The 25667-nt window shown below is 35.3% G+C and overlaps 1 protein-coding gene across 2 annotated transcripts in view; it reads right to left on the bottom strand.

Annotated features, from left to right (window-relative positions):
* Positions 1-25159, bottom strand: part of KIF6 (kinesin family member 6) — a 174151-nt gene extending 148992 nt beyond the window's left edge. Inside the window, exons 1-4 of one of the 2 annotated variants that reach the window (XM_080585370.1) lie at positions 23458-25159; positions 22587-22696; positions 19287-19361; positions 3578-3725 (exon numbers count right to left, since the gene is read on the bottom strand). In XM_080585370.1, the coding sequence (XP_080441496.1) occupies positions 3578-3725; positions 19287-19361; positions 22587-22696; positions 23458-23523 (399 nt within the window). In that variant the 5' untranslated portion in view covers positions 23524-25159. The remainder of the gene's footprint in view (positions 1-3577; positions 3726-19286; positions 19362-22586; positions 22697-23457) is intronic. The other variant, XM_080585369.1, reaches the window with a different exon arrangement.
* Positions 25160-25667: the final 508 nt, after the last annotated feature.

Below are 25667 nucleotides of genomic sequence, written 5' to 3'. Positions count from 1 at the left end.
GCTGTAGAAATCATAACAATTTCTGAACAATAAATTAAAAAGATAATCTATTAAAAACAGAGGGGTTGATTTGCCTCTCATTTTGGGAAAAAGCTTTGGTTCCTTGGTTCCAAACCCCACTGTCTCAGTCCAAGCAAAATTTTAAAAGGTCTTGCTTTTTTTTTTTTTTTTGTCCCTGAATTCACTTCATTCTGTTCTATCCTATCTAGGGATAGGATAGGAGGCAGATGACTCTTCTGCTACATCAGCGCTTTCTAAAGCATGGTTATAGATAAACAGAAATTAAACAAGGGAAAGGCATGAAAAAAAAGGCAAGATGAAACATTAAGAGTGGTGCTTTAAGAAGCACCAAGAAAGAAAATGTACAAAACAAGCACAAGAATATAGAAGCAGGCAGACAGAAGTATCACTGGAGGCACAACTAAGTAAAGTTTTTCCTCCAAAAAAAGGCGGAAAATAGAAACACAAACATATTTATTTTTGTTAAAAGGCAAAAAATAGTTATTTTTCATTCTATTTTGTTTTTATTCCATAAGCAGTGTTGGACAAGGATGTGGCTGTGTTGACACTGTATATTCCTTGTAATTGCCAGGTCACCCTCTTCACTTTCTACAACAGAAGTTCTTGAGGAGGTCGCGTGAGTGCAGCTGGAAGTCTAAGGCAACATGATCAGCCTGCTTTTTTTCAATTCAATTCACAGAAGAACAAACCTCTGTGTACTTGCAATACACTACATAGATGTACCTGCCAAAGCCATACTTTGAAAGAGACAAGGAAACTACTCAACATTTTTAACCCTTACTCAGGTAGGGCATACTCATGAGACTGAGACATAATCCCTTATGAGTAAGAACTGGAACCAGTATTAGGTGAATGGTAGAGTACAAAACTACAATGTTTGAGGCTGTCATTGAACATCAATGAGTGATATTAACATCAAAAATATTTAAATTTGTTTAATTAAATACTTTTGTCAAAATGTGAAAATTAATCTTAAATTAATCATTGGCCTGGTGGAATAAGTGAACAGACAAAACATTACACCAGATTGAAAACACATTTCTCTCTTCTTCTCTTCACTTTGCCTCCTATGGTTGTAGGATAACAATTGACTGTGTTTGCTCACATCACTGTTACACATAATAAAAGAAAATGTAGTATCTTGTAAACAAACTATCGTCAGTGTGCTTATTGATGACACATCCTTTTCATTATTCACTCATTTCATTGCATAAAAACGTCAAAAAAATTATTCTCCAATATTTTGGTTAGAAGTAAAACATGTACATTCTTTTAGGAAAACACTGTTTTGCCTGGAACACCATCAGTTAGTTATTACTGCTTTGCACAGTTCCCTTATATATGACAAAATTATGATATGTTACTTACACTTTCCCTCCAACCTGCAGGCTGCAGGCCAGTTGGAAGACATTAGATTCAGAATGTCTAACTTAATTTTAACTTCATCATTCATTTAGAAATGTTATTGCTAACATCTTATTTGAGTTCTGGAAGTTTATTAGTTGGGAAGTATCATTTACTTATTACAAAAAGGAACTTAGATAATAAGGAATATTTCAGGTAGCTTTTTTTCATTTGTATTTATTTGTTTTTATTATTGCTTTTAGATGTTGAAACATTACAGTATACTTGTAGTATTTTAAATGTCACTATTACCTTCTCTAAAACTCAACTGTTGTCATGTTTTCTGTACATAAATAAATAAGCTGCCAAATTAAGTTTCATTTGTCATTTCTGAGCATAGTAAATGCACAAGAAACATAAGCTAAATTATGGTCATGTGTCTCCCTCTCTCAAGTTTTCTGTCTCCATGGCACGATGAATTTTTTGCACAGGAGGTAACAATTGTTTTTTTTGATTCAAAGAAAAAGAGTACAAGATTTCAGATTCAGTGGGGTACAATGATCAGTTTAGTTAATTTTAAGTGCAACTATTACACTTATAATTTTAGCAAAGGAATTTTAATTTCTGTAATCACAAAACTATTTTGAGACTCGTTATTGTTTCCCTCCCCACTTCTGCTGGACACAACTACAGTTGTTGAAATGTACCATTCACACTATTCATTTTTACATCACTGGATTCACCTAAAAAGTAAATGTATAGCTCCTAGGTTTAGCTTTACACTAGAGGCATATGTTTCACCCTAACAGTTATGTTAAATTCACCAATCAAACAACAGTGGCACTGAGCAACTGGCAGGAAAATCTTCTGTAGAGTGTTTATAAAAACGAACAGAAAGACATTAAGAAATAACTGGGACAGAACTCTAACACTCAGAAATACTGTAAGATGAGGAAAAAAAGGAACAGACAGAAACACACAATTATATCTAGTAGTTACTACTGCTGAACCCTTTTTTGTGAAACCGAATCCATATTTATACAGGTGGAGTGACTATTTCTCCACTAGAAGTGTCAAGTGTAAAGCACATGCAAAACTCGTTTTCAGAATACAATTTATTACCTTTGAAAGTGTTTTTCTAGTCACTGTTAACTAGTATTTATGTAGTGATACTGTTTTAAAAACAGACTAAAGGATTTTTTTTTTCAGTTTTGAAAAGAATGCATTAGGAATAATTACAACAATAATAATAAATGTTCATGACATTTTTACTATTTATATATAATAACAAGTAAAGATGTAATGTATTATTTTATATATATAATAATGTACATATATTACACATGTGTAATTATGTTAAGACGTGGGCCTAACATATAGCCACTTTCTAGCCAACTATATTGAATGAATCAGATTATTAATATCACATACAGAAAAACATTCCATACAAGTGCAGAACTGAAGTTGAAGGGAAAACAGCTGACAAGGAAAATTGACACAGATAACTGAACAATTCTATTCTCTTTTGAATCCTGCATCACTGGCTTCTATTTTTTTCATAACTAGATGTATCTAATATTATCATTCTATTATATATTTTATCTAATAAGTAAAACACAAACATCCAAATATACTGAATATTTATAAATGTTTACTATTCATTTAACTATTTTATTTTGAGCATCACTCAAGCACAAATATATTAGGTAACAAAGAATGAAAAAAAGTCCATCTTTTATACAATATTGTTGGTTTAGAGTTGCATAGAAGTCAGAGCAATTTTTATATGATATGCGTGTAATGCAATGCATACAATACATAAAACAGAGCAGAGCAGTGAAGATAAGACAAGTAAAGCAGATTATGTGATCTGAACGTATATTGCTCCAAGTAAAATAGCATGGTTTTAAAAACTAGAAAAAAAAACTTCACTCATGCCTATGATTTTTAGTCTACTGCAACGAAGCACATAACCAACACTACTAGCAATTTATTATTGCATAACATTTCATGCCAAGTTAGATGCTTTATTCAGCATTTCTGAAGCAATAATTTTAGGACTTCCTCTAACACTGTTATAAAAGCAGCCATCTGCAATATAGCTACGTATTAAAGTATAAACTAAAGTATATAAAGTACATAAACTAAAGTATATAAAGAATATTAAGTATACACCAGGCATTAGAAATAAACAGAAAACATTGTCCCATACCTTCTGCAATTGATCAAAAATGTAAGACAGAGTCCTAGGAATGATGCCTCGATCGCTGTAACGTTCAGCTCCTCCTGTGATCGTAAAAGTTTTGCCACTGCCTGTCTGACCATAGGCAAAGATAGTACCATTATATCCTGCCAAAGCACTACAGGATGGTAAGAAAGAAGAGAGAATTAGTATCTATGGCATAATTTATTTTCCACGATCAACTTTGTACAGAAACAAAATACAATTTACAGTAATTCTTAAATACATAGAAGCTGTCTTCAGTAATACAGGATCACACTTCATACTATTTATTCTAGATTCAATGGAATTTATATAGCCTGAAATGACATTCGGATGTGATAATCTTTTTCCACATTTCTTACTTGAAGAAAGGCCTAGCAAAAGTCTAGTTAAAATATTTTTCTCTGTAAATCATCATACTCTCACCATTCCCTTCAACCTGACTTCCACCAAACAGTAGATAAGCTTAAGAATAGTGGTACAGCTGCATGCTCGGAAGGAAATGTCAGACTTGGCTGTAGCTGACATGGAGCTCATCAGCCATGACTGACCAAACAGAACTTTCATGTTATGACAGAACATATTTGGTCCCGATTTTGTGTTAAAAGCCCTTTCTTTTATTGCAACAAACAGAAAGCACTCTCCCAAATTATTGTGATCTAGATTCCACTACTGATAAATCAGTGTAATTTGAAGGAATTATACAGCATTTCTTACAAAGTTTCTTGTACCATTTGTGAAAAGAGAAGTACATTTTTCTCAAGTAAGGCCCCTTTGATGGGCTGACGTAAAATATAAACACATTTCATTTTCCCTTGATATTAAAACTAAAATTTCATGTATATGTTTAAAATTGCTATTGATACTTATAGTTGACTATCATGTGCTTCCCTTGTACAGCTGTCTTGAAAGATAGAATTACTAAAAGTCTTTTTCCACATTTCTGAGCCTATTTCTTGTTAATTATTGTAAAGTGTCCTGACCTTGAAAAATATTTAAAGTTCTCTAACATCTTACACTTCACCCTGTTCACACACCATATATACATATATATATACACACACACACACATTATAAACAACAAGGTATAAATGATAAAGTACAATTATTTTGAATTTTCACTTCTCTGTGAGGAAAAAAAGACCAAATTCTCAAAAATTATTAGAATTAAAAATTTAATAGTGATGAAATCTGTTACTGACTGTAATATTCAGACGGCTAACTAAACCAGAAGTCACACCAGCCTAAAGAATATAAAGTCAGATTAGAGTACCTCAGACTTTTTTCCTTCCTTTCAGTAGTCATCATTTACAAAACTTTTCCTAAATTTACGTCTCAGATTTTTTTCTACATTAATTTCAGTATATCTTGACAAAATATATGTAGAAAATATGTGAAAATATATGAATGAAAATATAATAAAAAAGTCAAAATATATTTGAAAAGGCATGAAGTAATCCATAAGGAATTGTTTTCATGATAAAGCTTATCAGAGGCAAAATCTACTTTGAATTTGATTTACTATGCTTAAGGACCTACTAATTTTGCATGAAGAAAGCAAAAGGCTAAAATTACTCCTTCGCATTTTGTTTATAAATGAAAAGGGGTAAACAACCCTTGCATAAGAGAAAGAGAACCACATATAGATAGCTGCTGGTCTGGCGCCACAAGACACGCAATGGCTCCCCAACATATTAAAGTTTATTTAAAGGCCTGAGTAGTTGCCAAATTGCTTATTTTAATCCATTATAGTAGGATGACAGAGAAAAAAGTAGAAACACACTGAAAGGAACTACAGCCATCTGCTCCCAAAGACCAAACTGCCCAAAGACAGAGTATACATAGATTTTAGATTCCAGATGTTAAAAATCAAAACAAGCATTACTAGAAAACACCTCATTCATTTATCTTAAGAATTTATAGTGCCCACCACCACAGAATCTGAACACTGAAGACAGTAATGAGTTGTCAGAAGGTAGGGGGTATCAAAAGAACCTCACAGATGGCAGGTTCAAAACAAGCAAGAGGAAATGATTCTTCATGCAAAATGCAGTTAAGCTACAAAACTCTTTGCAATGGGATGTTGTGGATGCTAAAAGTTCACACAGGCGTCAGCAGAGACTAGACTAATTCCTGAAAAAGAAATCCTCTGGTGGCTAATACACATAGAAGTCACCTCAGTTTCAGAAAGTCTCTACACTACAACTGAGTAGAGGCTAACAGAATATTTCATAAAAGTAGCTCTACATGTTTACCCTTTGTTGTTTGTCTTTTTCTGAAACACTGACAGTCAGTGTGAGAGATAACACACTAGGGTTAATGAAACTTTGGTCTAACTCAGTACAGTTGTTCTTCTGTTTTTACATCTTTGTTCTTTGGCTCTTCTAGATCTTGCATTTTTCTTTTTACTCCTTCTCCTCTTCTTTAAAGTTGTTAAAGGTATATTTTTTCAACTACCATGACATGGCTCCTGCAGAAAGCTGTATTTTGCAATGAGTGCCAAAATAAAAAGTGGTAAAGATGTGGCTGCAAATCATTAACTCGAGGGTCCCAGTTCTTCACAAAACACTATTAGGATCACCACACATGTAAACATAGGATAAAGTGTCAATTTACATATGTTATCAAAACACTTACAAAAGCCCGTGAGTTTAATTGATTCATATATATATTGCAGTCTATCAGTGCAGTTCTGAACTGTTTTCCAGGAAACATTGATATGTTCACATATTTGACCTTGCAATGTAAATAATGTATTGCTGTAGTCCAATTATAAGAAATATTAATATTACATATATGGTTTATGAAGGTGCTGGCTATGAATACAGAGCTGAGTTCCACTTTAAAATCCAAGGTGAAAGGCTCTCTATATAGTATATAGTGTATATATATACACATACACACAAGTGTATATATATATATACACACACACACACTTTATATGGTATATAGAGACTAGTATAGTATATATTAGTACACATAGTATATACTGATATAGTATACGTAGTATATACTGTGTATATACATATATAGAGAAACTTTCATCTTGGATTGTAAAGTAGTATGTACATATATATATATATATATATAAATAAATATATAAAATGCATTCTGTCCAGATTTACAGCACTCATTTCTTTCATTCAGAACGTATTAAAACCATTGAGGAACAGTCACAGAGAATGAAGCTTATGAACTAAGCAGAACTAAAGGTTATGTCTACACATACATATGTTTATGAATCAACAAATTTAAAAACTGAAGATGTAACCACAAACGTGTATATAGTATTCTGAATACTAGTAAAAACTCTGAATGTGTACCTGTGAATTAAATCATATAAAACCCATGCCTGCTGTTATTAACTCATGCTTCTTTTATGGTACTTTTCTTGTAATCAATTGGAATACAGGATATTTGAACAATGAGGCTTATGGAGTAACTATTATCATCACAAATACTCGTTAAGGATATACTTTGCTCTTTTTCACTTTGAAGACTTTCAAGTTAAATACTGAACTGCCTTATCAATCTAATTATAGTTTGTTGTCCCAAGGAGTTTTACAATTAAATAGTATCAATATATGTAGGTGACCCAATACCTAATCAATTGATAAATCAAAAAACAAAATCTATTTACTAAATACTCAGAATTTTTAAGATCGGCATTTTTAAGATCGACATTTATTAATTTCAACCTAAGATGCACAATTCCTTCAGGAAAATAAAAACATAGGAGGCTTCATACCCCTTTAGACACTTTATACTTAAAAAAAACTACACTGCGGAATTGTTTATGAAGTGAAAGGCCTCTCAGATGCTGAGAGTTAGCACAGTGAGCTGAAAATACATTTTCTCTTTCATCATGAAACGTAATGATGACAGGTACCTAAAACAGTTGGCAACACCATCTCACCATTATGAGATAATAGGAAAAAGTGTATTTTCTACACAGCATCCACAAAGAATTGAATCCCTAATCCAAAAGGATCCTTAAAGATTCTCATCTGCAAATTAAAGCTGTCCCTTCACAGTATTGGACCTGATTCTCTACTAGGAAAGGCTGTACAGAATCAGCTGCTCTTTTCTGACATTTCTGCAAAGTCTACTCACCCAGGCAAAGCATGCATCACACATAGGATTCTCTGAACACAAATCACAAAATTTTTAAACTTAGCATTTCAAAGTAAATGGGTTGATATGGTTATTGATGGCAATATTCTGAAGGCTTCAAAATATGCATACATAAAAGATCATATACTAGAAGGATAGTTTCATTCATATCCACTCTGTCCACAATATCCAGAACCCCCCTGTATCACAATGTGCATAACCTTGCCTTCCGCCCCCCCCCCCCCCCCCTCCAGGAAGCTGAGTTTTAGCATAGTTAAGGATACACTTTATTGAATAAATTGTCTCTTAACTACTTCAGACAAAACACATCAAAGACGGATAATCCAAGGAGAAGCTTTGCTGAAAAGATCTTTCATGAACTTATGTAATGTTGTACAGCTCCCTGTTCAGAAGTTCATGGACTACTTCCAGACACATTAGCTAAAATATTGTTGGAGAAATCTGTCTATGGTGTATTGCAGTAAAGTTGCTCCTGTTGTGATTGACAGAGTTCCTAGAGGGTCATCTTTTTTTTCATAATAAATATCAAGCTCTGAACTGTAAGGCCCACTATAGAGGAGAATAGATTTTAAAATACAATGACCAAAACTTGTCCAAATTGTACCTTTGTTTCACTGTGTCAGCAAATTCAGACAATTCATTTTTCTTACATGCTAGAACATGCAGACATGCATTTGTAACACTTGGGTAAATTTAGCCTTCACTACAAGAAGATAAAACACTAGGAAAAAAAGGAAATATTAATGAACCAACAAGAAAATTGTTGACAGTATCAACAGCTAATACCAATTTTAATGAAATAATGACATGAAGAGTGGGCAAGCAACCCATAATTTTTGAAGGAATACTGTTTTACTATAGTCTTAAGTCTTCTTTTATTCTGAAATATTATTTTCAATGTAATTATATGTTCACTTCAAGATGATTTTAACATGGAAAAAAGTTAGATCTTTTCTTACATTTTACTCTAAGAACTGAATGCATCTCTTCTAGTTAAGCACTGAAAAACTGCTGTTGGTTTTTATGATTACAAAAGCTTATGCTTGACCTTACAAAGTTGATCAGCAGCATTTTTTAAACACAAATATGTCCTCCCTATACCACACAACTGAAATCACACTTTTTTCAAATAAAAGGTAGTTTAAGCAGAAAACTGACTAAGGAGATTAACTTGATCACACTGCTATATATGCTTAACCATATGTTAGGATGGTAATACAATTTAGCATGTTGTCATGGGTCAAGCAAAACATTTTCAAGTTCTACCTGCAACCTGTGACACACTACTGTGAAATTCTTCCACACTAACAATCTTTGAGACAGAAATGGTAATACTTTTCAATATTTAAAAAAACAGAATACTGAAATAACCAGTAGAGGTTTAGAGAGTACACTGAAAAAGATTCCTCTGAAGTATTATATAGCAAGACCATGGAACCAAAGCTCCTTCCAGCCAATGACCACCTTTCCAATAATCTCACTGAGTTCTAGGTGAGATCCACAGTGCGGGACAATTTGATGCAGATTTGTTTTTGCTGGTGTAAATACCTAAACCCACTACAGTATTTAAACATATCTGTCATGTATCAAAAGCACTTCTGGTACTTTAAGAACTCCCAATACGCATTCTAAAAAAGTTTTGAGATTTTTTTTCCATTAATTTGGAATAGTCTTTAGTTTTAATACTTGTCTTGCTTTGGAGAAGAAACGTAAAAAAGCAAGTGGGAAGCTGAAGTAAATGTCCCTTAATTATTCTATTTCAGCACAACCTTAATACTGTTTAATTGCCTTAAATCTGCTATACAAAAGCTTACGTAACGACACCTTCTCAAGTAAACAGAAATTTCGGCTTTATGGAAATGGAGTTATAACATGTTTTGTCTTCTGCCATTTGGACTTCAAGAAACTGATGGGAAAAAAAAAATCAATCATTGATAAAATATTGAACCTGTGCTATTTTAAAGAAGTCCCCTTATCAATTGCAAGACAGTCATTAAAAACCCACAGTGTAGAGAAAAAAATAGTTGATATGAAATGGCCATTACATATAAGACAACCAATAAGACTGAAGGTTAAACCAGTGCTATAACACTGTACCTCAAACTATGATGGTCTAACGATATAAGAAAAAACATCTATTTTAAAGAGATGTAGTGTATTTTATTAGACTAGATTATATAACTGTGTGAAAACAAGACAGTGAATTATTGTTTTTTTGATTATTTTAAGGGACCCTGCCTCTTCCCTTGCTAAGCAAAAGCTGATGGTACAACTCTGTACCAATTATCACTCCTCTTTGTAGTACAAACCGATCTATGAACATAGTTAAAAGAGAGCAAGGCCACATTGTTTTTTTCCCTCAAGTTTTCTTACTCAGTTATTAGTTAACTTGAACTCTCTAACTTAGTCATAATTAGTGGCAATTTAAAAACTATGCACATTGAGAAATTAGCTTTTTGTTAGAAATTTCAATTTAGATCCCTGTTTAAATAAATTTCTGTTACAAAGATATGTACTGATGTTTTCAGTCACTCAGCAGACATACCTCACGCCTGGAAGATGCATAATTCCTAAATGAAAGGCGTGATACAGAAGTCTAACTCATACAAGCAATTGTACTTAAACTGATAGATCCATTATGTTTACAACTGATTAACATTCCTTAAGTGAAAAACTCCTCAAGCAGGAGCTTGAAAATTTATGGGTAGTTACAGCAGTTCAAAATAGCATTTAGTACTTTGTCCTTGAGTATCTGAGACAATATAAAGAGCAGCATAAAACCCTGTGACAGCAGACAGAGGTTGAAAGCAGACTGAGGTTGTTTTGTTGTGGTTGGTTTTTCTGAGTACATTTTGTTTTAATTTACCATGATGATCATTTGTTCTATTTAAAGTTTATGAACACAGAACTTTTCATTTGTTTCTGTGTTCATTGTTAATATGACTGCAGGCTGGTTTGCGCCTAAGTATAACAAAGAAGTCTGCTTCCTCTGCTGTTACACCGAGTACGTTTTGTTGAATCAAACACAACAGTTAGCATGAAACTACAAGATTTTTTAAAAAAATAATAAAATGAACTGTCAAATGAAGAAGGATGTATAGCATCCAAGAAGAATGCTATAAAGAAACTGGAGAGAGCTTGACAGAACAAAGTTTGTTCAGGTTGGAGCACATAACTCGAGGGGAAGCTTGAGGAAGCTGTTTTTGTCAGTCTGGAGATTAGAAGACCATACACGTACCTAATTGTCTTCTTCCATTACATAATGGATCATCACAGAGAAGAGGCTTACAGTGGTAGAACAAGAGGCAGTGGTCACAAGCTGTACAAGAGGAAATTTCAAGTGGGTATAACAAAAATGTTCTCCACAGTGAGAGCAGTTAAGCTCTGGAAGTGGTGCCCGAATGCGTTGTAGAATACCCGTCTCTGGATATTTTCAAAGCTCTACTGGGTCTGAGCAACCTGATCTAACTCCGAAGCTAGTCTTGCTCCACTCAGGAGACTGAACCAGATGACCTACAGAGATCCCTTCCAACCTAAGTATATGAATTTAAGAGAGTATGTTAGCAGTAGGCATAATTCACACAAAAGCATCATCAGTGGAAGGAAAATGTAAACAGTCCTTACCAATCCCTAAAAACATGCCAAAACTCTGCTTTAGTTCAGATCAGTCTCAAAGCATCCGTTTATAACCACCAATATGACAGCCTTTCTCAGGGAAGTCAGAGCATTTTGATTCCTTTTTTGTCACCCCAAATCTCAATTCACTACAAAAAAAGCTGAGGAAATAGTGACCTTATTCTCAAGCTTTTGACATTAGCAGATATTAGAGACAAACGCTGAAATCTCTTCTTGGCAATTGGTGGATGAAGCCTATCCGGAACACCAAAAGCCATCACAGCAACACTAAATACGAAGCCTAAGCAAAGAGCTTTGCCTGCTCTGACAATTTCTATGGCAAGACATACCTCCCAGTCTTCAAAAGGATTAGAAAGATCACTTATGCAGATGTGTTTAAGACATCTGTCAGTTTTATTATTGTTTTGCTTTAAAATGAAAAAGTTCAAAGTGACAGGTTTTTTACTAAGTCAATAATTTGAATAAATAAAAAAAATTTAAATGCTTTAATGAGAAGAGGCCTTATTAAATAAAGACTAAATTCTGTGAGTGTTTATATATAGATAAGAGAAATGCCTAGGAATCAGAAACAAGTCACAGTTTTAAAAATGAATTACTTTGCTTTCACTAGTTTATTTCAGATTCCTACTATTATTTTAACCTGAGTTCTGAAACTTCATTTTAAGTGACTGGTAATATAAAGGTGGGTGATCATTCAACAGCTATGAAAACATTAGAATACTGAAAAAAAGTGGAAAACACTTTGATCTTTATATTTTCTAAGCCCTCAGTTCTTGCTGCCTTAAATATTTTACCAATACTGCTCTTTCCTTCTTCCTGTCCCAGAAAACTTTAATTCACAATAATTTTACACATAAAATAAATAATTATATAAGCATATCAGTATAACCCTGGCAAAACCAACTCACAGCATGATATTTATGATAAAAAGAAGAACAAATTTAATTTGCAGGATCTGGAAAAGCGGTTTTCAGGGAGGATTTGTCTTTACAAAGATTCAGCATTTAGGTATCTTCTATCATTTGGAGGTCAGATTAAAGTTCTTTGTAATTAAAATAAACAAAGTATCTCAGAATGCCTTTTTTTCCTTTATGCTTTTGCCAGATTTATGGAACAAATCTGCTTTGGTAATTCCTCATATTTCAAAAATAGCACCAATTTCCAAATGTGCATGTAATTGTGTTTCTGAGACCCTGGTGCAAGCGTTTCCTCAGAAATTGCAAAAGAGATTTCCTAAGATAGCAAGCTGTGTCCTATTTTAACTGAAATTCATAAATATATTTAAAATTTCACCCTAAGCACTGCAGAAGATAAATGACACAAATATACTCTGGATCAAACCTATCAAATTGTAGCCTACAATAAGCAGCGTTCTTGAACAAGTCTAAACTGCAATTTAAGCCAAAATAAACACGACTAATAGCTGTTAGAGATGAAACAATGAAGTTTTTTTTTGTTTTGTTTTGTTTTTACTTTTTGCTGCCTCATACTTGTAATCACTTTCAAGAACTACAACCATTCCTGCTCCAATTTCTCAATTTAGGGGATATTTTAAGCTATTTTTATTTCTAGCTTACAACCAACAAGTAAGTGTCCTTTCACTGTATATAGATTATATTGGATATTTTCGTACCTAAGCTACCCACATTGGCAATAATACAGCTGTGCTGCATGCCTGAGTGCAGGTTAGCCAAGCCACTGCGTCACAAACACAATGGGGTCAAAGTAACTACTTGGTCATAGAAGCCTATTATTTAATTAGTAAACAATGACCACCTTCCACAAAATCCACAAATAATAAGGTCTAATACATCTCATCAACATTTCAGGAAAACAAAAACAAAAACCACAACAAAACAAACAAACCAGAAGCAAACAAATGAAAGCAAACAACTACTAATAAAGCACAGTTGTTTTCCTAGGCGTTCTTCATTTTAATCATATTAGCATGAAGATTTAAGAAGTCTTTATGAAAATGCCAGCTTTGATGCTGTTACTAGCTGTTGTATCACGTTGATAATAGCAAGTGATTTTAACCTGGTTAGGGAGACATTGGGCCAGGACTAAAAAGCAGGTAAAGTGACTTGTATCACATGGGTCTTCCAGGATTTTAATTATTCAATCATTTTGCATCATGACTTAAATGAGCTGACATTTTATTGACATCTCAATACTAAAACTGTCTTCATGAGCTCACTGTATTGGAAGCAATTATTTTTTCCAACTACGACACTCAACAACCTGTCGTACCAGCCAACACTATATACAGAGCAGAAGCAACATGCTGCATCTGATCAAAAAGCAAAGGGGAGGACAGAAGAGAGAAGGAATGTGGGTAAAAATAGTGGAGAAACAACATCCTATACTTTACACATATCCAAAAGACTTGTGAAAAATACTCAATTTCAACAACTCTTTCATTTGTATGAGAACACTTAAAATTAACGTGAGCCCCCGAAGATCTGACATTTGTTTTAGGAGACATTTCTCATCTTTAGTTGAGGATTTTTTGGTGCTTAAGGTTTTTATAAAATATTTTAAAATAAAGTGGTCTAGATAGAATACACTGGGCACTTCCTATTCCCTAACACTAATGAAACTTTTTTTTTATTATTATTTCCATAGGGAGCATAGCTAAATTTTGTTAGTCTACATCAGATTAATGTGGTAGCCAATTACTGCTGCTATTTTTGAGGAGTCTTGGCCTCGAGTATTCTTTTCAGAAAGAAATTTCTTCATATCACAACAGGCAGATTTCTAACACGCTACCTGGATATCTGATATTACTGAGTTAAAAGTGGACTGTCCTGATAACTTAGCACAATTTGTAAGTGATATGTAAATTGCTTTTTCTTCATAAAAACAAACACTTCAGCAAATGTTGTCTCATAATCTATGATCATTTCATTCTGAAATTTGATATTTCTTTCAACTGTCCCACTTAAGCTACATAACTAGCTTCTCCATGTTTTTATTGTTCAGGATAGAGGACTACAGATGGATCACATAGCACATTACATCTCCTGGTTAGGGTCAGCCAGTTTTGAAGGACTACCTCCATAATCTCTTTTTGAAATTTCATCCATTCTGAAGGTGCTTGTTAATGCAAGACACCTTTTCTCCATACGTATATAAAAATCTAGTAGGCAGTAATGTGGAAAAGCACTATACAAGAAAAAAGTGAAGTGAATGTATATTACTGATGATGCTACTTTTATTTGCCAGTACTTTCAAATACAACCTTGAAATATAGACAGTCCACACAACTTGCTCTTTTCTGAGACGATTTTTCTTTCTCTCATTCCTTGCTTATAATTAAGACTAGTCAGAGACTTGAAATAACTCAAACTGATGCAACAAAGAATGGAAATAAAATACTTTGCCCTTCTCATAAGGAAGCATTAGCATTTCCAGTAGAAGAAATTTCATATGAGAGAAGACTGTGCATCAGAATACAGCTTGGTGGGACAGGGACATAGATGAATTAATGTATATAGCCATTCCAAAATCTTGCTTAGGTAAGATGAGTCCAAATAAGAAAGCTTAGTCTGAATTATGTTCCTTAGAAGATGCACTATGTCCCCAGTGAAGCACCAGGAGATACAGGTAGGGAAGCTATTATCTACTTCAAGTCTCATTAAAAAAAAAAAAGTGCATAATTTGACCCCTCAAGAGAATGAGTTCTACATATATAATTTTTTTTTTTAGGTTCAATTTATTCGGAGGAAAATATGACTTACTAAGTTTTCTGATGCAAAACAATGAATATCCAATTTGATGGTGATTTCTGACTATTACGTAATAAGTAAATAATCATGCCTTTTACTTTCTGTTCTCCTATGACATATTTCCTGCAATTATATTTTGCCTTATTCCTGAAGATAGCTTGTATTCTTACGACTAATGGTATTGAAACTGTTTTAAATATCTGACATGTTTCACGTGTCCACACCCAATATAAGGTCCACATTACAAGACAACTACAAATTGCATCTGATTTGGAAGCATGAAATAGTCTGCAGTCTACATAATATCAGAGGAATATCCCCACTAATTCCACATCTCTTTGCTAGGTGAAATTCATATTAAGGTACCATATATGAAAAGGGCTTTTATTAGAAACAGAAAGAAAATGTTCCCATTACTATAAAAAGATGCAAATATGTGGCTTGTATCTGTCCCACATAATTAGTTTTAAAAGTAATGAAGAACCATAAAAATTCAGAAATAAGAACCTACATTATCTAAGAATCTCTGAATTTCTTGTACTCTACTACATTCAATACAAGAGGTCACAATTTATACAGAAACATTTTGTTTGGAAAAAAGTTATATATTGCAGAATCTTGTAAATTCAGTCAGATTTCATGTTTCAAGGAATTTCTCATCTAACAGTTCAAATTTCAGAGCGATTATTAATATAAAACCCTATTGAAGTCTGTGAAAGTAAAGCAAATTCAGCATTAGTCTAAATTAGTGTGAATTAGACAGTCAAAAGGAATGTAGAGTTTGAGAGAAAATTAGCATCCTTTTTACTGATTGAAGCTCCATTAATTTGGAGAAACTTGCAGAGAGATTATTTTCCTTGATTACCTAGCTAAACATAAATCCCTGAGGTGTTAGAGAGAGGACAGAAAAAAATGACAGCAAGTCCAAATACTTTTGTTATATTATTTTATTCACAAACTTACACACGAAGAAAGGAAAATTATAGTAACAGAAAAGCAAAGGAGAATTTCTATAAGCATACTTAGTATAGCTAGTAATGTCCTGGTAGGATGTTTAGTTTATACTCTGTGGCTTTGCATTTCAAGACAATCTAGCAATTCAAATGTTTTCCAAACATTTTAAATTACTGGTAAAAGTATTTTCTAAAAACTGCTAAGAAATGCATTACAAAATATAGCCAACATTATTTTGCTTAAAAACATTATATTTTTACTGCATTTTCTGTATGAATAAGCGGCAGAAGGAAAAAACAGTAAAGGGCAGTAGGTTGCATATACAATCAGCAGTTCTTAAGATAAATATAGAACACCAGAAGAAACTTAAATGTGCAGCAACAAGAACATTATCATGGAAGCTATAAGATTTTTTTTTTAAAAAACATAGGTGACTACTATTAGGCTAGAAATAGTTTGACTGTCTCTAATTTCCATGATTATGTCTGAAAAGAAATATTTCAATATTATTCTTTAGTAAGCCAACATAAATTATCAGCCATATCAGAACTGAAAACAAAACTAATTGAAAAGCACTATGATTTTCCACATAATTTGATTGTATTCATCACACTGATATTTGAAGCACTATGAGAAACTTGGTTCTGTTGTTGAACTAGAGCAATGCTTAACTGTTAGCAAACTATAAAAGGATGTTATTTATTTCCTCATCTTTTGAGAAAGTCAAAGAGCTAGTGCTGCCTCTTAAAGTTGGCTCTGCTCAAAAAAAAATAAAAAAAACAAGAATATAAATTTAAAATGAAAAGGGAAGAACAGGAAGGGAAAAAAAGAAACCAAATAAGAGATGACTCAAGCGTTAGCAAAATAGAATAATAATAATAAAAAAATAAAGCAAATCACATGCTTATAATGGTTTACAGAGACTGCCACTTTTGACTAAAGAAGTAAATTAAATGAACTAATGTCTGGTGCCTCTGTGAAACCACAGGCGGGATGACAATGTAACTGGATTTAAAGAGAAAAGCAGTGGCCCAACATCAAAGAAAGCAAATTTAAACGGGAGGGGAAAGAAAAAAAAAAGTTGCATCCAATTTTCATCCATCCAAGAACAAACTAGAAAGATTTTAGAGTCCTGAACACTACATTGCTGTTTCTAGTTTAAACCATGCCCAAGATTTCTTTTCTGAGCATTCAAGTGTGTAAATGTGTTTTCTCATCACTGCAAGCATTCATGGCGAAGAGCCTCAAAATATCACTGAACTATTTCATTGATACTTTCCTGCTACTTTTCCCTGGCAATACGCAGACAAAAAGTATTCACTTAAAGTAACTCCAACATCCAAAATGAATGCATTTTCAACAGTTTTTCCCTGGAAGAGAACGTCGACTTAGAAAGAAATAAGTAAGAATGACAATTTTGTTACGAAAGTCTGTGGTCTATCGAAGTAACAGTATGATTCTTATTGTCCCACAATGGAAAGGAAAATTGAGTCATTAACTATAGAGTAAAATACATTTCAGCAAAAATTATGGACTCCGTTAGTCAAGGAACTTCATGACTACGATTACATGTCCAAATACATATTTTTGCCTACATAACGGTAAAAAAAAGAAGGAAAAGGATGAGAAACAGGAATATACTTCAGGTATAACCTAAAAACACAAGCAACATTTTCCTTCAGCATTATCAATCAGTAACAACAAACACATTATTTTGAATATAAGCCTTAACACCTTAACCTTCAGAGATCTCAACATGTTCTTGATTCAGTTAAGGATGTGTAATCAACTTTAGCATTAAAGATAAAGACAGCCATTTGGACATAATTGTACGCCTAAACATGATTAATTTCAATAGCATTTAAGTATTTATAATCTACAAAAAAAACAAAATTAAAGTCTATATAATGGATCAAATAGATGTATAGAAATCTCGTATCTGTCAACACTGAAATAAAGGAAAACACTACAAATTCATGTTTGTTGGAGCTCTAAATAGGTAAATTAGAACTGGAAAAAACTCTTCCATATTCTAGTGAATATTTTCTTTCCACTCCAGAGGGAAAAAAAAAAAGTCTGTCTGTTGCTAGTTAGCTTTGATTCTATGAGTTTTAATGAGGATAATTCAATCTGTAGTGTACAACAAGGAGTTTTAACCCTTCTCTTTCCAAGCACAATTATATAAGATATGTGAGTTTTTACCTGCAGTCATCGTTAAAACCATAAATATTTTAAGTAAATGAGTTAACCAAAAGCTATACATGGTATAGTCAGGTATGCAAAGAAATCCATTTTCCATCAAAGAATAGAAAAAAAATAAAGTGCATTTATCTTATTCTAGTAAAGATTCAATTTCATTGGCTGTTCATTTTCACTGTCAATTTCCTTCCTGTTTTGTGCGGGACTTTTAAGAAGAAAACCGATGGAAAAACGAGCATTTTGAAAAATCAGGAAAACAGAATTATAAAGAGTTAAGCATGTTTTTACACCCAAGGAACAATATGAGAAAGACTAAAGTATCAAATTGAGGATGTCTGTTTTCCTGCAGCAGAAAACTAGTACTGACTTCAGCAATGTGGGCCTAAGCTGAACACAGAGAACGGAATATTAGAAAATCCACCTGCTTGAGAGTGACATTCAATCCACACAATGAGTAAAGAAGCCTTCTACACCAGTCTTAAACACTTGCCTTTCCAAACTCTGAAATAAGAATCATTTGATTACTATATGTAGGAGAAAAAAATACATATACTGCAAAAATCACCGCCTTATACATTAAGACAGTAATAACGAGCAAAAATTGAGAATATAGCCACAGACGCTGGTTCTCAGGGGTATCTAGTCAATGAAACAGGGAGAGAAGATTTTTGTTAGGCTTATCCCTTTTGGGAGTTGGACCAAATGTCCTCCAGGCATCCCTTTACACAACACTAACCATTCTGTGACTCATGGAACTATATTGAAAATACTTTTCTAACACAATACCGTGAGCTTGTATTATAGACAAAAAACTAATGAGACATGGATTTCTATGTCTATGCAACAAGAGCAACAGCAGGATTTTATGATAGAATATTACCACACATAGAACCTCCCCGATTCAGATATGTCAGTATTTAGAAAAATTAAAACGTCAATACGCTTTTACAACAGTGGGTCAAACACTTGCCAGCTCTCCTCCAAGTAATACAGTGAAAGCTATTTTTGACCCTGTGTTACCCTGATTACTCGCAAGAACAACATACCATTCTGCCACTGGTTTGGCAATGCTGTCAAAAACCACATCTTGTTTTGCCTCTTGATCAAAAATTTTCTGAAATCTGAAAATATTAAGCAAATAGTAATTGCTCAGAATCTTAAAACACTGCTTGATTCATACATTTTTGTTTGTGTTTGTAATAGTCAATGTTTACATCATTAGGCTTACATAACTTAGGACAATGTTTTCCCTGTAGTCTTACCCACAGCATGCTGTTGTGCTATTGTATATAAATAGGCTGTACACAGTGCTGCATTGACAAGATCTACACAATAAAATCCTCTGATGAAATGATGTGGCTTAGAAAAAAATAATCCGTATTTTAGATCTATCAAGAGAATCAGTGTTTGTAACTGGCACCACACTGAAACCTGGATAAATAGATTACACTACAACTAAATACAGCGTCCCACCAGCATAGCCAGGCCCCCATTTTCTCATAACTAGTTCCTTCTTTCTGTTGCATACTTACTGTAATCATCACAAGGAAATATTTAACTCTTTTTTTTTTATACCTCCAATTCCTATACAAAATATCTGTAGTTGTCTTACGGAATCATAGAATATTTGAGGTCAGAAGGGATCATCATCTACAATTCCCATGCTCAAAGGAGGGTCAACTAGAGCAGGATTCTGTCCTGTCAGGTTTAATTATCTCTGTGTATGGAGACTCCACAACATATCCAGGCAAGTCATAGCAGTATTTGATTACCCTCACAGTAAACAAAAAAAAAAAAATGTCTTATGTTTGAATAGAATTTCCTGTATTTCAGTTTGTGCCCATTAATCCTCACCCTGTTTACCAAGCACCACTGAGAAGCATACAGCTCCACCTTCCTTACTTTCCCTGATGAGATTGATAAGATCCCCTTCAGCTTTTCTTCTAGCAATTTCAGCCTCTTGTTATACATCAGATGCTCTGGTCCCTTACTCATCTGTGTGTCCCTTTCCTAGGGCCCAAAACTGGACATAGCGATCTAGGTACTTTTCTGCAAACCTGACTTCCATCCAGTCAACTACAACTTGTACCGGTGCACATGGTTCTTCCTCTCCAGGAGCAGGACTCAGCACTTCCCTTTGCTGAACTTCATGAGCCTGCAGCTGCCCCAAGTGCCTTGTGTGGGTGCAGCTCGGGGTGCTGCTGTTGGCTTTCTGGGCTGCACGGGCTGCCTGCTTCTGGCTTTGCCTCAAAAAGAGCACAAAACTGGCATGTCGAAACGTTTGTCTCCTTTCAGCCCCTCGTGTAAAAGTGCTGCTGGTATGAAGTTCTGAATTGCCGATGGAGATTCCTACTGGCTCATTTCTCTGGTCGCTCAATGTTCCTCTGAACAGCAGCACAACCAGGTTGTGCATCAGCCACCCACCTCAGTTCTGTGCTGCATGCAAATTTGCTGAAGGTATACTTGGTCCCATCATCCAGGTCATTAATGAAGATGTTAGATAGCATTGCACCCCCATATTAACTACTAACTAGTAGTTAGTACCACTAACGACTGGCATCCACCTGGACTTTGTACCCCTGATGACAATCCTCTGAGCCCAGCAGCTCAGTTCATTTCAGCATGCATCCATGCAGGCTCCCTGCTGCCTCTCTGCTTCATTTCCTGCTCATTGGGATGGACAGTTCTTGAGCCTGAAGAAGGTGATCCTTGAAAAACAGCTACCTCTCCTGGAGCTCTCTTCTCTCTAGGGCTGTGTCTCGTTGGATTGTTTCAAGCAGGTCCCTGAACAGGTCAAAATTTGCTCTCGCAAAGTCCAGAGTTATGACCTTGCTTTCTGCCTTGCTCCCTCTTCTCAGGATCTTAAGTTTCACTATCCCATTTCCACTGCAGCCAAGGTTTTAACATCCATGATCAGTTCTATATTTGAATTACAAGGTGCAGCAGATCTTCTCACCCTCACTGGCTCTTTAACCAAGTTTTAGGAAATTTAGGAGTCAACATACTCCAGGAACTTCCTGGATTGATCATGCCCTGCTTTGTTGTCTGTCCTATCTGGAATAGCATATTCATCTAGAACTTCTCAGGGTATATAGAAAGGTCCCAGGGATATCGGGTATGTAGAAAGGCAGCATGGACTGCAAGGGATTATGCAGCGTCTACAAGTCAAACACAAAATACAGAGGCATACATTCTATCCTGCTAACCCTTAATTAAGAAAGTCATTCAAAAAATGGTGTTTGATTTCCATAGGAGAAAGTAAGAACAAAGGAGAATAGTGTTTGAGTTGACCAGAACAAACAGACTGTATGCAAGCGTGAGTTTTATGGATGAAAAATCCATAAATCCTTAATCCATAGCATCATTTTTGTATTGCCTTAAGGACAATGCCATAGTATTTCTCAAAACCCATCTCTACAGTTTTTAATAAATTATAAAGACAGAAAAAAAAAATCAGCATTCATTACAGCTGGCTTGGGCATCTGCAATCTAAGATAGTTTTGCATATAAATCTAGTTGGAGAAGACAGCTCCTCACTTCCCAAGCAGAACAGATTTCTTTAGCTTATGTAAAGTGACATCAGGCTGAGCTACAGATATTTATCTGTGGCTCTTTCTTTAACAGTATAAACCAACAAATTTTCTTGATTTGATATTGTAAAAATAAAGAAAGTTTAACTTGGAAAAGACATTCTCAACCTACTTATTAGAAGTGGTCTAGCTTTCTTCACCAGCAACATTTTAAAATGTTGCCTCTAAGCTTTCTGTCAAAAAGATAAAAAATATATTTGTTTGATAATACTGGTATGTATTTTCAGTTACTAAAAAATATTTACATTCTAGTGTGATAGTTTTGTTTCTTTCAACAATCTTTATTAGTTTTTTTGTTGTTGTTTGTTTGTTTTAACACTGTTTTGGTTATGTTTGAGACATTGTTTTTAAACAGAGCGTTTAACATAAAGACATCTTTAGCCAGCCTATGCCAACTCATTAGGTCACAAGAAAACAACAATCCCGCACTCACTTTTCAAAGGCAAATTCAAAACAAGCTGTAAGAATGGAAGAACTGATAAATGAAGACACAATCTTTGAAATCAGACTCAAATGTATAATGACATACAATGGATAGGGTAAAAACACAACAAAACACAACTTCATCAAATACTATCACAATCATTCAGCTGTAGAACATAATATGCTGTAGTATTCCTCTTGTTGAGGGAGTAGTATAAGTATAAAGATACCTTCATATTAAAAATTAATTAAAACTTAATTTGGGGAATATGTTTTTCATCTTATTCTATACATCTATTTGTATCTCTACACAGAGATAAGGCTTGTACTTACTTGAACTTGTAGTTCTCCCGTTTATTATTGACAAACCCATCTGCTAAATCATGTGGCACAATAATCTCCAGGCTGGACACAGATTTCTCATCATCATCAACTGAATAAATCTAGTAAGCATGGATACAAATTAACAAAGTAATTTTAGTAATAAAAGAGCACAGCCTTTAGGTATACTATAGTTAATCAGTATTTCAAAGTAATATAGCAAAGTAGAATAATTCTCCCTACTTGAAGGGTCCTTACTACTTGAGCATATATTCTCCTTCAGCTACCATTCAACAAGTACATACAAACACTGACCTGTTTGTTGTCACATAAACATTACACTAAGAAACAGAAATGTAGTCATGTTTACATAATTTGTTTAATAAACCACTTTAATACCAGAGCTGTTATTCACAAACAAAGCATAGCACCCAATGCAAACCCCTCAAAAAAAAAAAATAAAAATAAATGGAGGAATAGGTTTGGGAAGACTATGACAGAAGTAACGGAGCTTGTTTCAAAAGCGAATGCACTATTTCTGAGGAACACTTCCATTATTTTTATTATTCCTTGCAACGACAGCCAAATACTGGGTGCTACACATTCCCCTCCTTCAGAACAACGTTTCAGCGCGGAAACCCTGTCACACACCAAAAGCTTTCCCTATGGAGCCCGCCCCCCACCCTCACAAAAGCATTCCAGAGTTTCTGTACTTGGTGATTTTATTCACTCGCCAAGGCTGCAGGGAACAGGCCGGTGGCTCTGTCTCCCCCTTCCCGACCCCTCAGCTGCCCCCTGCCCAGCCGGAGGCCGCCTGAGGGTCCCGGGCTCGCTCTGCCGCCACCGCCACGGGCATCCCCAGCAGTGCCGCTCCCCCTCGTACCCCCGCTTGCTGCCGCTTCCCCAAGGGCTTCAGCCGCGCGTACACCCGGATGGTTTCCTTCACCATCGCTCCCCGCCGCCAACCTAGTAACAGTAACCACGGCACGCTACCCAGCCTGCCCGGCGGGGAGGGCAGCGCTGAGGGGAGCTCGGTGCCCGCCGGGCGCCATCGCGCACCGTCGGAGGGCTGTGGCGGGGCGCCCGCTTGCTCCGTGGAGCTTGGAGGAGGAGGGAGCCGAGCTGGCTCTTGTCTGCGGGGTTGTAATGCCTGCGTGGCCGTTAACGGCCATTCCCCACAGCCCCTGTCCTCGGGGGTGTCACAGCTGTGAGAGAACCGAGCCTGCGAGCAGCGCTGCGGGGAGAGCGGGCACGGCAGCCATTTCCAGTCAGAGCTGCCCCTGCCACCTGTGCCTGCAGGTGTCCCACTGCCACCTGGCACCACCCGGCGAAGGGCTGGTTATAAACACTTGTAAAGGAAATTGGAGAAAAATGCCTACTAACATGCAACATTTATATAATCCAATAGAAAAATTGTTAGGCTAAAGGCTCTATGAGGGAAATAGAGGTTACAGGCCTGTTGTGAGAGCTTAGCTTCTGGAGAGGTAACAGAAGGGCTCAGTTATTCTGTTAAATCGTTACCAAAAAGTTACACGAACCATATGAGCTGTTTGAGGGGAACATAGTGGTAAAGGTCAGATCACAGTGGTTCCAAGTCACCGATCTAAATTAAGTGCAAGAGCAGGAACTTTATTGTGGAAGAGAATAGAAATTTCTGTAACTCAGATATGGTAAAAATATGTTGAACTTTTTATTCCAAATAAGAAAAACTAGAGGAAAGGTTTCCTGTCCCAAGTGAACAAATATCTCAGAAAGCATATGAGGAATAAGTAGTGCACCCTCAGGGGATGAAATGGGAAAGTACTAATCACCAACTGAAGTCAAGCGCAAAAGTCAAAAGGGTAAAAATGAAAACAAATGGAAAATATTAGTTCGTGTTTAAATAGAGAGCAAAGGAAATGCAGGACATTGGAATGTGATAATGGAATAAATACTGAGTATCATCTCAGCATTGCTCCAAAACTACTGGATTTGCATTTATTTACTTATTTACTTAGTATTTAAATGGATGAAGGAGAGTGCAGCATTCTTGGAAAACAGCAAACGGAACAGTCAACAGTGTTATTTAGCAGCTTTGCTGGATTGTGAATTAACTTGGTAGTGGACATAGAAACACTGCAGTTAGCTATGTGGAAAGCCAGTTTGTGTCTGCTGCTGTTCAGTAGCTGAAATATGCAGTCGAGTGAATAAGACTATATTGCTTTCAAGACGAAGTCTGATCTGCAAAGAGCTTAGGTGCCCTTCTTCGAAACAAAGTCTGAGCTGTAAACTGGGAACCCGTGGCACAGTGCAGAGACACCCAACCCTGTTTGCATAGGACTACCCTGAATATGATGTGGTTGCACAGAGAAGCCGATGAGCCTTCTCAGACTCAAGTGGGTCCCCGCCTAAAAATACAAGCCGAATTTCTGAAAGGGAAGAAGGAATCTTGGGCCACCGGCAGTGTGCAGAAAGATAACAGAAGGGACTCACAGTTCGCTTTTAAAGTACCTCTTTTGTTACAGAGCTGTTTCTGCAGAAATGGCACAGTGCTTTAGTACTATGCTCATCAATATGTTGCTTTCAAGAATGACTTCTTAGCCCAGCAGCGCTCACCTCAGATTTACCACTCTCTAGGCTTACTAATCTTTCTGCAATAGAAAAATTGCCTCATTCATTTGAGCATCAAAATTATCTGTGCTTTCTTCCTGAGTGGGGTATGTTGAATGCAGAATATTGGAGATCGGTGGAAGAATTATAAAATAGGTGAGAAACTAGTTAAAGGTTTATCTACTATACTTTGTTAAGGGAAAGGTTATTGTTGGACTGTAAGAAAGTTATTAGTGGACTTTTGTGAAGAGACGTAATATTTTAATATCTTTGTCACACACACAAAAAATAAACAATTTATTTGGCAAAGGAAAAGCAAAGAGGCTCTATGTGTGTGTAGAAATATACTATGGGGAATTGCTGTGGAAGCGAAAAAATCTAAGATAAACGTAAGAACAAATGGAAATAATGTAAATGCACACACTGGAAATCAGAAGAAAGTTAGATGTGTTTAGCTCGACTGGTCCCTTCAAATACTGGAGGAAGCATGATAAAGTTGTGAAA

The sequence above is a fragment of the Anser brachyrhynchus genome (assembly GCF_964034855.1).
Source record: "Anser brachyrhynchus genome assembly, chromosome: 3".
NCBI lineage: Eukaryota > Metazoa > Chordata > Aves > Anseriformes > Anatidae > Anser > Anser brachyrhynchus.
Note: the sequence above shows the minus strand (reverse complement) of the source record. Positions and strands in the feature narration are given on the sequence as shown.